This window comes from Hordeum vulgare, chromosome 3H (genome assembly GCF_904849725.1).
Source record: "Hordeum vulgare subsp. vulgare chromosome 3H, MorexV3_pseudomolecules_assembly, whole genome shotgun sequence".
In the NCBI taxonomy this organism is placed as follows: Eukaryota; Viridiplantae; Streptophyta; class Magnoliopsida; order Poales; family Poaceae; genus Hordeum; species Hordeum vulgare.
The window spans coordinates 360,621,598-360,635,911 of NC_058520.1; the positions used below are offsets into that span (position 1 = coordinate 360,621,598).

A 14,314-nucleotide genomic window follows, 5' to 3' on the forward strand; every position below is an offset into this window, starting at 1 on the left:
CATATGTGGTGAACATTTAAATGTTGATACAATAACAATTGGAACCGTGTCTAATTTAAATCATGGATGTATGATCCGTTTATTTTCTTGTGCCGAAGCAATACAATAATAAGTTATGTAAATTTATTAAATTTTGTACGGCGACTCAACCGAATTGCTGGTAAATCAAATAATTGGAAGATCATAGTGCACGGAAGCATTTTATCTAATAAATGAAGGAAGCACGCCACTTGATTGGATGGTGATTTACTACAGATTATGAAGCACGGCTATAGTGTTTAAGCATGACTTCTGCAGAACGAAAATAAACTAACAACTATGAAGCATGGTTTGCAATGCTTGAAGCAGAAGTATTGATGGTTTACTGAGGGAAATTAATGGCAAGCATCACCATAGAGAAATTGTTTACATGTGGAAAATAGTTCATGAAAAGTACATGCCGTGCGTGTTTCATGGAGCAGTTTTATTTGACTAGCAGTTAAAAGGCTAGCGCTGGTGGATCATGGATGATACGGCACTGGACTGATCTGATGGATAGTCTACTATCAGTAGTCTCCCCTTTTTCTTTATAAAGACACGTTTTAATGCGTTTGTTTACTACTCATTATAATCCATAGTCCATATTATTTTTTAATTTCATAGTTCATATTAATTTTTTAATATGTTTGTTCGCTCATTTTCTTCACTCACTCATTTTAGTCCATAGTTCATACTTCCTCAGTCTTAGTTTACAAGTCTGACATATGTTTTATAAGTCCGGCATATGTATCTAAATTATCAATTTGATCAACTTAACGAAAGACAAATATATCATTAGAAACTTAGATACTTTATTTTTTAATGATATAATTTTTATGTTAAACAATATATTTTATATATGTTAAATTATCTATGTACACGTGCATGCCTTCTAAAAGTATGAAGAAGGAACTATGACGGAGGAAGTACTAAAAATTTAATGTGTTTATTCATTCACTCATTTCAGTCCTTTCAATCCGTACGTAGTCCATGTTAAAATATCCAAAACATCTTATGGCTGAACTAAGGAGTACTTCATTCATTGTCATTCGACCACTTTCTCGGGCTCCTCCAGGCATAAGTGGAATTAAAACCTGAACGCTATACAACAATTTTTTCGAATGCAGAAAGGATCTACTCATATGCAATTACAACGCAGCCAAATGGAATTCAGCAGAATGGAGAGAAAGAATTACAACGCAGCGAAACGATTCACCGGAGTACCAAATAGCGGACATGTTCCAATAGTACAACGCCACCACTAATGTTTATGTTTGCCGACAGATCCCAGCAGGATATAAACGACACTACTCCAGCTCCACCACGTTCCCCGACTCCTTACGGAAGAATGTCCTGACTACGCCTGAGACAAGCTGGCACGGATGTTTCTTCCCGACATGCACCCGGACTCCCGGCAAACCACGATAAATGGCTTGCTGCTAGGGTTTTCAGTCCAAGAGAGTAAGGGGGCTAACCTTAAGCAGCATCACTGTGCAGGATCGCCGTCGGCTTCTCCAGCATCTTGCTCAGAACCAGCAGATGCCTGTGTGGACATTGCCAAGTCATCAGTTTCCTCATTGTCGGTAGTAGCAGCCTCAGCATCACCATTGCCGCTTGACCCTCGTGCTCGGGAGGCTTCACCACGAGGCTCCCCAACTAGAAGAATTGTTCTTGATCGACGACCTGGGATTTCCCCGTCTGTGTAGTGGAGGATGGACCTGCCTGACCGCACAATGAAGACCATTGTTATGGACGTGGCGAGTAAGGATCTCTCACTGATGCCGTCTTCACCTTCACTGGCTCCAACCCCATCATCTCTGCCACTGATTCCCGAACGCAGCATGCTGAACAAATCTCCAAGATCACGCTGCTGCTCCATCCTATGCCAGTCTTGCTGTCGATTGGGGTCCACCTCTGTTGGTCGTATAGCAGGATGATCCTCCCTGGCGTGCATCCTCAGCTGGTTGTACGCACCCTTGAACTCACATGACTCCATGGTGCATGCTCGAACCTTAGAATTCATGAACTTCCGTGCATCATAATCCTTGGTCCAATGGCTGACCGGCCCACGACATAATGGACATGCCAGTTTAACTGGCTGCTGGCACTCCGCGCATTCTGCTGCCCCTGAATCCTTAGATGACTCCTTGGAGGCTTTGCGGAACTGATCGAGGCAATTGGAGTGTCTGTAGCTTGTGTCGCAAATGAATGGGCGGCAGCCTTTCTCATGTGACGAGCAGACAAGCATAACAGCATTGTGAGGGTGGTCCATGCACACAGGGCAGCGAACCTCCTCCCATTCTGCAGCCTGCTTTGCTGCTGCAGCGGCGGCAACGGCAGCAGCCTCCTCTGACCTGCGAGAGCCACTCCGCAGCTTGTATGGAGAAACACGAGATCGGCAGCGCTCGTGCGAGACTGAACGGGAGCTCCTGTCCTTTGGCATAGCTACCTCAAGTCAGTCAGATGCAAGTTGTTGTTGGTTTGTTTGAAAATTCTCTGCAATCCAAAGGAAAGGGCTACACAGACAACAAGACAGACGCTAGGTTGATTTCTTATATCCAACTTCAAATTTCTGAAACAGAATAACATCCAAGAAGCAAGAGTTTAATCAGGTCGCAAGCAGCACATTCTAGCAGGCCACACATATGTACAACAAGGGATTACGCTGTTATTAACAAGAAGGCGATTAATCTTCACAGAGAAACAATTCACAAGTCTGGCCCCTGATCCGAAACAAAATAAACTTAACCCATCTGGAAATGAACACCTCCCAATAAGAAACCAAACAAACTTTACTAGACATCGCCTAAAAATCAGGAGATTTTTTAGCGATCGGCACAGGCCTAGCAGAAGTCTTGTTCATCGCGTATTTGGAGGACTGCATCTAGGAAGAATATCAACAATCCGGCCCAAAAAAGCAGACAAACCAAAATACAGCGGCAGACCACTACCCTCGATCGATCCGCTCGAGAAGCGAACGCGTCGAACAAATTCTTCCACGGAACGCGCGCAGAGACCTGGTCCGCAAGATCCGCCGCGAGAGGCGGCCGAATCGGGCGGGGTCAACGGCGGAGCGGGCCAGATCGGCGCCGGCGAAACCGAGCAGCGACGGTGAGGTGGAAGCGGGAGGGAGGAAGCTTTACCGTGCCGGGCAGTCAGGGGTAACAGCGAACCGCGTCCGTGGCCGCCGGAGACCCTCGGCGGCGGCGCCGAGACCTAGGAGGGTAGCGGCGAGGAGACGCTAAGGTAGGGGAGGAGGGGAAGGGAAAGGAGAAAGAAACGAGAGTGTGATGGGCAAGTCGGCTTTGCTACGTCTTTATAGGTGGGTCGTCTGACGTGGACAGTGACGTGGTTGGCCGAGGCTCGCTCGCACCCTCGCGATGGCTCCACCACGTCGGCCAGCGCGGCCGCCTTCCGTGATCCGACCTCACTGTTCGCCGACCGACCCCGCGTCTGCCAAGTGGTCCCTACCTGCCGGTGTTGCGCTAGCGTCGGTAGATCGAGGGCCCCTCCACCATAGACTCGGTGGGTTGTCAGCGAGAATGATGCGTAGGGCCCACCACTGCAGCCGCGGTTCATGTGTGAAGAGAAAAGAATGGTTAAAGTGAATGGGGTGATTTCATTGGTAGTGACTGCATGTATTTATATGTCCTGAACAGTCGTGACTACATGTCGGTTACAATAGCTGCGTCGTTTGGAAAAGGCACGACGACAATTGAGAGACACACGTATGGACAAAGCCAATATCCTAACTGCTAAATAGAATATTCCAAGGAATATGCTAATTGCCTAATTAGCCTAAATCTAAAGATATTTTATTCCTAACACTCCTCCTTGGACAACGCTGTTATTAATCTTCATTGTCTTGAGTGCTGAAAAATCTTGCATTTTCTTGATTGTCTTGATCTTGTAACTTCGAGAATCCTTGATCTTATATTGTCTATGTTTTTCAAAAAAAATCCTGTGAAAATATAAAGAAAACAAATAGAATTTGATATATACTTTTAGAATAATTAGTTATCTCATTCAAAATTACATGAGAAACCCGTTGGAGAGCTTATAAGTTTATTTCTAGGAAATTTCTTCCCCTGAATTTTGCAAACTTCGTAGTCGTCTCATACCAATGCCATGAATGCATTTTTCAAATGATGTTGTTCGTAAAGACTTAGTGAACAAATCTGCAAGATTGTCACAAGATTTTATTTGCAAAATATTAATTTTTCCATCTTTCTGTAACTGGTGAGGGAAAAATAGTTTTGGCGAGATGTGTTTTGTGATATTACTTTTAATATATCCCATATGCATTTGAGAAACACATGCAGCATTATCTTCATAGATAATAGTAGGTGATTCTAATGAACCGATACCACATGATGTCTGAATATGATTTATCATTTTGCGGAGCCATACACATTCTCGTGAAGCTTCAAATGATCCAATTATTTCAGAATGATTAGTGGAAGTTGCTACCAATGTATGTTTTGTTGACTTCCATGAAATAGCAGTTCCACCATATAAAAATACAAACCCTGTTTGTGACCTGGCATTATGGGGTCGGAAAGATATCCAGCGTCAGTATAACCAATCAGGGTCATGTCTTGATTTTTCTGATAGAATAAACCAAGATCTTTAGTACCTTGTAAATATCTGAAGATATTCTTTACTCCCGTCCAATGACGTTTTGTTGGATTTGCACTATGTCGAGCCAGTAAATTTACTACAAAGGCAATGTCTGGTCTAGTACAATTTGCAAGGTACATTAGTGCCCCTATGGCACTGAGGTATGGAAACTCGGGTCCCAATACCTCCTCGTTATCATCCCTAGGTCTAAAAGGATCCTTATTCATATCAAGGGACCGGACGACCATAGGTGTTTTAGACGGATATGATTTATCCATGTTAATTTTTTCCAAAATTTTCTGAATATAAGCGGGTTGATAAACAAGTATTCCTGAGGGGAAATGCTCAAGTTGTAAACCTAAGCAGAATTTGGTTTTCTCCAAATCTTTCATCTCAAACTCCGTCATTAAATGATTGCGTGCTACAGATATATCTGTTGCGTTGCCAATGATGTTGAGATCATCAACATATACTGAGATGATGCAAAATCCATTTGAGGATTTCTTTATAAATACGCATGGGCAATCATTGTTATTCGAGTATCCTTTACTGAGAAGGAACTCACTAAGTCGGTTATACCACATTTTTCCCGACTGCTTCAAGCCATAGAGTGACTTTTGTAGTTTTACACAATACATGTTGCGATTTATATTAGGATTCGGAATTTTAAGTCCATCAGGGACTTTCATATAAATTTCTGTATCAAGTGACCCATATAGATAAGCGGTCACTACATCCATTAACTACATTGATAGATTCATTTGTATTGCCAAAGATATTAAGTATCAAATGTAATTCCACTCATTACAGGAGAATATGTATCGTCGTAGTCGATACCGGGTCTCTGCGTAAACCCTTGAGCAACTAGTCTCGCTTTATATCTCACCACCTCATTGTTTTCGTTCCTTTTTCGAACAAAAACCCATTTAGCTCCCATGGGGAAGACTTTATGAGGAGTAGGCTTTATTTTAGAAAATACCTCTCTTTTGTTAAGCGAGTGTAATTCTGCCTCAATTGCTTCCTTCCATTTAGGCCGATCCGAGCGCTTGAGGCACTCTTTAGATTTTGGCTCTGGATCCAGTTGAAGGGTTTCAGCAATTTTTGAGGAGAAATCTGTGTTGACAACTGTAGTGCTTCTACTGTATGTTTCTCCTGAATCAATATTGATGGGGTCATAGTCCTAGGGTAGGGTCATAGGCCTGCCCTCCATGTCCTACCCAAGGACTACCCCACACAAGGGACAGGACCTTAAGTATGCCCCGACTGAATTAAGGTGCCCCCATCATCCAGTCGGTAACAGGCTCAGAATCATCCAGTCGGAGACTAACATTCGGAGAGCACCGGGCCTACCGACTGGATACACTCGGTACGTCGTAACTTCTCTGGAGGGAAACTGCCGTACGTTTCCGGGTGCGTTTATTAGCATTTAGAGCATACGTTACAGGTTCAATCGCCACTACTCCACCCCTGAGTCAGAACCGTTGTGGAGGGCAGCGCACTCTATATAAGCCGCCCTCCCCCACTGGTCAAGGGGTTAGCAAATCTTTGTACTCCATATCACACTCGGTAACAAGCTCCGAGAGCACTGAGACGTAGGGCTGTTACCTCCACCGCAGAGGGGCCTGAACTCATACAACCTCGCCGTAGCTAGGACTCTGCCCGTCTCATTCGTACCCTACACATCTACTGTCAGGCTTATACCCACGACAAATATAATTTATGGATATTTCATTAATTTCTTCAGGCACCGTGTGATTTCCCATAACTACGGAGTCTGATTGTTTCGATATCCCAACATTATAATTTGCGTGCACATTTATGTTGGGTTCTAGATGTTGAACATCTATTTGGTGTCCATCAACTTGAAATTGATTTGCATTCACTATCATAGATTTTGATTTTCTATGTTTCCGCGGAGGCTTTAGAGAAGCCTTTTCACCTGTGACCAGATTTCTCCCCCTTTTATTTGTAATTGGGAGTTGAGTAGTTTTATTTGGTACCGCTACTCCTTCTGGTGCATTAACTGCGGGGATATAAGATTTAGTGACACCTTTGTGATCAGTAAATGCGTCTGGCGGGTTATTTGCCAAGTGTTGCAAATCTATAATTTTCTGAACTCTAGATTCAGATTCTTTTGTACGTGGATCTAAGGACTGAATGCCTCTAACATTCCAATCTATTTCCTGACATTCTTTGTGGTTTGTTTCTCCCCCTAATGCCGGGAAATGGTCCTCATCAAAAATTGAGTGAGCGTAGAACAGGTCCCCTGTTAGGGGTTCTAAATATTTTATAATTGACGAAGAATTATATCCCACATAGATTCCTAGTTTTCTATGAGGGCCCATAGATGCACGCTGCGGTGGTGATATCGGTACGTATACATCGCAACCGAATTTTCACAGGTGGGAAATACTTGGCTGATTGCCACGTACTATTTGAAACGGGGAAGTTTCATGATATGCAGTTGGTCTGACTTGCATCAGATCTGCAGCGTGTAAAACCGCATGTCCCCAACAAGAGGTTGGTAAATTGCAATTCTGTAATAGTGGTCTAGCAATTAATTTTACTCTTTTGATTAAAGATTCAGCCATTCCATTTTGAGTATGAACATAGGCTACTGAATGTTCTAGATGGATCCCTAAAGCCATACAATAATCATTAAATGCGCGTGAACTAAATTCAGCAGCATTATCCATTCTTATTGTTTTTATCCCGTGTTCAGGTTGATTCGCTCTCAATTTGATAATTTGAGCAATTAATTTGGCAAAGGCATGGTTACGTGTGGATAATAGACACGCATGTGACCATCTAGTAGATGCATCGATTAGCACCATGAAGTACCTAAATGGTCCGGATAGAGGTTGTATTGGACCACATATATCTCCATGAATTCTTTCAAGAAAATTAAGTGACTCATTTTTAACTTTAAGATAAGATGGCTTAATAATCCATTTCCCGGTAGCACATGCGGTGCATACAAAATCTGATGATTTGGGAAATCTTATAATTGGTAAATTATGACCAACAGAATTACTTATAATTTTTCTCATCATACCTATTCCGGGATGACCAAGGCGATCATGCCAAGTCTTGAATTTATCAAGATTTTGAAAATTTATTTTGTACGCAACATAAGGTACGGGTTTTATGTATGTAAAGTATAATCTGGATGAAAATGAAGGGATTTTTTCAAGAGTTTGTTCCGCATATCCGTTGCTTTTTGTTAAAAGAAAAAATTCTTTGTTATCCACCTCTATTGTTTTTAGATGGAAATTGTTAGATCGGATATCTTTGAAACTTATAAGGGTACGTGTAGATTCAGGATGCAAGAGTGCATTCTGAATTAGTATAGTAGTACCCATACGGAGTGTGAATGTGGCTCTTCCTGAACTAATAATTGCTTTGTTACTTATTGTTATGGTCATAACATTTTCCTTTCTCTTAGTAAGAGTTTGGAAATATTTTGCTTCCCTTAGAATCGTGTTAGTGGTAGCACTATCCACTAAACATAACTCTTCTTCCATCGGATTGTTCCCGTTAAAATTCTATAGATAGAAAGAGAATATTTTAGAATAAATTTACTTCTTATTCATATATTCATCAAATTACATACATAATATATATATTATAATCTTAAATTTATTACAACATTATGTTTGATTCACATAATATAATATACACAGTCTTAAAGACTTTATTCTACTTATTGTTATACAATATATAACATCATGTAGTATTAAATAGCTAAATGACATCAACTTGTTTATGAAGATTAACTGAGGTCTCCAAAAACATCTCGGGTGTAATCCACAAGCATGTCTTCATCGAGGATGATATCGTCCTTTGGCTTGTATACTTGAATAGCGCTTTGAGAAGGACCAGCTCGAGGGTTATCTTGAATAGCGTTGAAGTGAGCTTCAGTTTTATTTCCTTGAACTTGTTTGCCTTTTCCGCCATACTTCATGTATAGATCCACAAGATGCTTGGGAATTCGGCATTGATTAGTACGATGATTCATGCATCCACACCTTTGACAAGTTTGAGAGTTGTCATTTTGATCATTTTCTTGAAATGACCTTTCCCCTTAGTTTGACCATTGGTCTTGTGACCATTGTTCTTTTTCCATTTCCCTTGAACTTCTGGAAGTTCCTTTTACGATTTCCAAATTTACTAGTAAAATGAGCATTAGCATGTGCTTCAGGTATAGGCATGGTACCCATTGGGCGAGCATTGTGATTCTTCATCATGCTTCTCAACCTGAAGTAATGTGTATATGAGCTCAGAATACTTTGTGTATTTCTGTTGACGATACTACTGTTGCAATATCCTCATCGAGGGATGGAAAGTGCATAAGGTTTTCTCTATTAAGTCCGCATCTGAAACTTGTTGATTACAAAATCTCAGTGTGGAGTTAATTTTATGCACGACAGAATTATATGCAGCAACAGACTTAAAGTCCTGAAACCTTATAAGAGACCATTCTCTTTGGGCTTCTGGCAACGTTACTGCTCTTTGTTGGTCATATCTCTCCTTGAGGGAGTCCCATAAAGCTAATGGGTCCTCCTCCATCAAATATTCAGTTTTTAAATCAGGATGGAGGTAGTGCCTTATGTAGTGCAATGTTGCATACTTTGCCATTTGAGGTATTTCTGGAGCATTTTCGGGGGGTGCGGCAATGCAAGGACCAAGGCTACGTCCACTTAAGAATATTTTCATATCCATGGCCCATGATAGATAGTTACTTCCATTTATTTGTAGTTCTTGGAATTCTTTCTTATTGATGTCAGCCATATTTTCTGCATGTATGAGCATGCATTTGATTAATTTTACTTGATAGTAAACTTTATTTTGGTAAACAACAAATATGTTCTAGAGGAACATTAATAATTTGTAAGCCATATATGAGAGAATCATCGAATTTTGATATATTTGGAAGAGCATTTATGGAGGCATAAAGAAAAATACCTCTGAGTAATAGGCAAACTGTAATATACAGTAGAGATGCCATTACTGTGTGATTGCACAAATATAATTCAAAATAATCTCATATTTTATTTGGCCTTTATCTTATATTAAAAAGAGAATTTTGCAAGAAAAATATATATATTTCAAATGCAAAAATAAAATTGTTGTACCGAATAACATGTTATAATATACTAAAACAAATAGTAATAAACATGTCATATTACATATATTAATATATATAAGGGCTACGATATAGATTTACAAATTATACATGGTTAAAGGACAAACTGAGGGTCCTAAACATAGGTTTATAGCACACTTAATATTGTTAAAGGAGTAGATCTCTAGCTAGGGAATACAAACTAGGAGTATGTTTAATTAGTACGTCTAATACAAACACATCACGATTGATAGGAGAACGTGGCCTGATTTATCTATTCTTTTGTGTGGCCCATATTCTGTAGCACCGCTGAAGCGTGTAAAAGGGATCACGAAGGAGTGGATAAGGTACGCCCAAATCACACATCCACTCCACCATCGCTCGTTCGAGCTCTGCTTCAGGCCGGCGCTCAGGACCGGCTCCTTCAGCGGCGCCGCGTCCCCCCCGCAGAGGAGGAGGGGAGTTGGGTAGCGGCCTCGTGGAGGCTCATATCTGCGACGCGGCCAGTGAGGCCAAGTTCTTCCGGCGACCAGGTGCCGATGTGGATTCCAGCGGGGCGAGCACCCATGGCTGATGCAAAGCGACGGAGTAGTACGCGGGCTTCCGGCGAGGGCATCGGGAGTGCAGACGGCGGCGCTACTTCCAGGTGCTCCTCCTCCTCCACTTCCAGCGCTGGGAGGTTGAGGTCGGGGAGCGTCGCGACAGCAATTGTTCGTGCAGCGGCCTCGATCTCCTCCGTCTTCACCTTTGGCAGAAGGTTGATGACGAGCCGGGGCTTGAGCACGTCCAGGGAGACTGCAGCCGGCGGCGGGGAGAACTCCGGCAGTGGATCGTAGCCCGGGAGGTTGAAGTGCTCCGGGTCCTCGTCAGATGGCGTCGGGGACGGGAGTCTCGATCCGTACCCGTAGGCTGGGCAAGAATACATGAGCGGAGGCGGAGGCGGTGCCGCGAGTTCGTCGGTGAAGGAGCGATCTGGGTCATCAACGAGCCATTCGGCGCTTGGTCCGGCAAGCATCCATTCCATAGGTGCGTACACCGGCGGAGGAGGCGGCAGTTGAGTGGTGATGTTGGAGGCAGAGGCCTCATCGATGCCAACCTCTGCAGCAACTTCCGGCACTGTAGCAACCACCATTGGAGCAGCAACAACTTCCTGGGGTATGACCGGGGCCTCTTCCCTTGGCTCGACTGCCACTCGGCGATGCACATGGTGGAAGTGCTGGCGATGGGTATGGCGGCGGCGGAGGCCACCACCCGGTCCATATCGACGGCGAGGAACACGGTATGGTGCCCCACGGTGACGGAGGCCACCGTTCCTATTCGGGCGACGGTGATAGCGGCGGCCGAAGTTCCTGCGACGAGCGGCGGCCAAACAAAAGTTCCGATGAGGAAAACGGAAGCCACAGTGCTCCCTGGCCACAAACCTGGCAAAAGCAAAAGCAAGATGCGGTAGAGAATCCATTTCTTCTCACCTTTCTTCTCTCCTGTAGCCTATTCTCTCTGTGTACTAGAGCGATACGTGCATGATAACGTGAAGAGAAAAGAATGGTTAAAGTGAATGGGGTGATTTCATTGATAGTGACTGCATGTATTTATTACATGCCGATTACAATAATTGTGTCATTTGGAAAAGGCACGACGACGATTGAGAGACACAACGTATGGACAAAGCCAATATCTTAACTGCTAAATAAAATATTCCAAGAAATATGCTAATTGCCTAATTAGCCTAAATCTAAAGATATTTTATTCCTAACAATGTGGCGTGACTGGGAATGTTGCGATCCGCCACGCCAGCTCGTGCCATACACGACCAAGGAAAAGCATAGTTAGCTACACTTAGTGGATGACAGGTGGACCAAGGCTCGTTCGTGGGTCCAGCTGGGTGGGCGCCGTGTGTGTCTAGAGCGGTGGGTGAGGAACAATAACCTAGTGGGAGCCATGGGGGACCCAGAGGGAAAGGCAAGTAGGCCGTACGCTGGATTTAATAAGAATCGCAGTCCGGTGGCCTTTGTTTGAACTTTTCGCTCCTCCAAGGTCCACGCCCATGCCTCGAGGTTTCAGCAAGTACTAGGCGGCCTTCAAATTCAAATTTCAGTTCGTTAGAGACAGCATTCCAAGGCGAAATAGTATACATCTCAACGGTTAATCCCACCTCCCCGCTCATTAGGTTGCTGGACATGGCCACCGCCAACGGCCACTTGTCCAAGCTGCGGGGACGGAAGGCTGTTTTTCGAACGTCCTACGCGGACGATGTGGCCCTCTTTGTTAACCCTTGTAAGGAGGACCTGCGGATGATTGACCATATCCTGAAATCCTTCGGGACGGCTACAGGGCTGCGGACAAACTTCTTTAAAAGTGCGGCAATGCCCATTTGATGCGCAGGTTTGGACCTCGGTGAGGTGTTGCGGTCGGTCTCTATTCCATTGGTGCAGTTTCCCTCGAGCTATTTGGGGATGCCATTATCTCTTTGGTCCCTTAAAAGGTCAGACTACGACAAATTCACTGCATCATTTGATGGGAAGCTGACGGGTTGGATGGGCACTCTACTGTCCAAAGATGGCCGGCTTGCCTTAGCCCGCTGCGTTATGTGTGCCATCCCGGTCTACATGATCTCGGTTCACCCATTCCCAAAGTGGCTGCTACAATGGATTGATAAGCGTATCAGGGCCTGGGTGTGGCGAGGTACGGAAACGTGTAACGGTGGCCACTGCAGAGTCAGCTGGCTGCAGGTCTGCAAGCCGCTGCACCTGGGAGGTTTGGGTATCCCCAACATGCAATTCTTTAGAACAGCTTTACGACTACGTTGGCTATGGTCTCGCTGGGACAACCCTGCTAGGTCCTGGTCTGGGATGACTGTGCCTTGCTCCGACAGGGAAGTATCAATTTTCACCTCAGCAATGCAGGTCACTGTTGGTGACGGTAACATGACGCTTTTCTGGTATGATTCCTGGTTGGATGGCTTGGCGCCGAGAGACCTGGCTCCAAGCCTATTTGCTGCTTCAGCCAGGAAAAGGAGAACGGTTGCGGGAGCCCTTGCGAGCATGGCATGGCTCTCGGACCTTGCAACCACTTTTAGAGATGAGATGCTAGATGAGCTGATCGACCTCTCTAGGAGGATGCATCATGTCGTTCTCGGGGCAGGCGTCAGGGATGAGATCACCTGGAAGCTATCACCTGATGGGAAATACGCGGCGAGATCGGCATACAATATGATGTTCTCGGCCCAGGTGGCCACTCCATACGTCGACCTGATCTGGCGAGTTCGTGCACCACTAAAATGAAAATTTTCATCTGGACGACTATGCTTAATAGGGTGCTCACTACGGATGTGCTTATGCTGAGAGGCTGGGACAATGACTATTTTTGTCCGTTGTGTAGAAGGAATTTGGAGACAATCAGTCATGTTCTCAGGGAATGTCCGTGGTTTAAAAAACTTTGGGAGCTAGTTTCATCTTGGACAACCTTCCATCCTTTCCGGTCGGAGGTTTGGAGGGATAGTGTCTCGTTGCTCCTCTGGTTTGAGGAGTTATCCTGCAGGATGCCGAAGCGTGATAGCAAATTCATGAAGTGTGCGGCTATGCTCACTTGCTGGACTATATGGGGAGAACGGAACAACATGATTTTTGAGAAGAGGGATAGGTCGGTGTCGGCTGTGATGGTGATGCTCAGAGATGAAGCATCCATTTGGAAGTTGGCGGGGTGCCCGATAACCTTCGATCCGGGTTGAGCCAGGGTGGTTTCTTTTTGTACGCCGGTTGTGCAAAGCTCTAACCGGATAGCAGTTTTTTTCTTACCCCCCCGGGACTTGCCATTTGCGGGCGCAGTTTTGGGGTGTATTTTGTTTTTCTCCTCTTCTTCTTACTCTTTTCTCTTTCTGTAATCTTACTGTTGCCCATGGCATCCCTTCTACAATAGAATCTTAGCAGCTCTCCTGCTAACTTTCAGAAATCCCACCTCCCCAGATTGTAAAATGGCGCACTACATGCGTGCCATTTATCGCAAACTGTAAGTTTTTTTAATCTATATTTTAAATACGTTTTATCTTCTAAATCATGCGTTCAAATCTTGAATTATTTTCACCGTTGGGTTTCTCACATCAAGATCTTCAAAACTAGATCCCATGTTGATAGGTTTTGACAAACATTTTTCTCCAGAAAAAACCGGCGTTTTTTCTTTCCGAGAGGCACGGCCGTGCATCTCGCGATAGCAAAACCGTGCCTCTTGCGGAAGAAAAATTGCGCCTCTTGCAAAAAACACGTTTTCCCCCTTTCCAAGAGGCACTACCTCTCGTGATAGCAAAATCGTGCCTCTCGCGAAGGCAAAACCGTGCCTCTTGTGGAAAAAAAAGAGAGAGCAGAAAACGCGTCTTTTCCTTTCCGAGAGGCAAGGCCGTGCCTCTCACGATAGCAAAATCATGCCTCTCATGAAAAAAGAGAGAGCAGAAAATGCGTTTTCCCCTTTCCGCCGTGCCTCTCGCGGAAGAAAAACCGTGCCTCTCGCGGGAAAAAAGAGAGGAGAAAACGCGTTTTTTTCTTTTTCCGAGAGGCACGG

At 44.2% G+C, this 14,314-nt stretch overlaps 1 protein-coding gene across 1 annotated transcript; it reads right to left on the bottom strand.

The window, feature by feature from the left end:
• Window positions 1–945: 945 nt before the first annotated feature.
• On the bottom strand, window positions 946–3,311 carry LOC123443866. The gene is made up of 2 exons (XM_045120403.1): window positions 3,162–3,311; window positions 946–2,590 (listed from the first exon to the last, which is right to left on the bottom strand). Exon 2 carries the CDS (start codon window positions 2,459–2,461, stop codon window positions 1,505–1,507), a length of 957 nt encoding a protein of 318 aa, XP_044976338.1. The 5' UTR covers window positions 2,462–2,590; window positions 3,162–3,311; the 3' UTR covers window positions 946–1,504.
• Window positions 3,312–14,314: the final 11,003 nt, after the last annotated feature.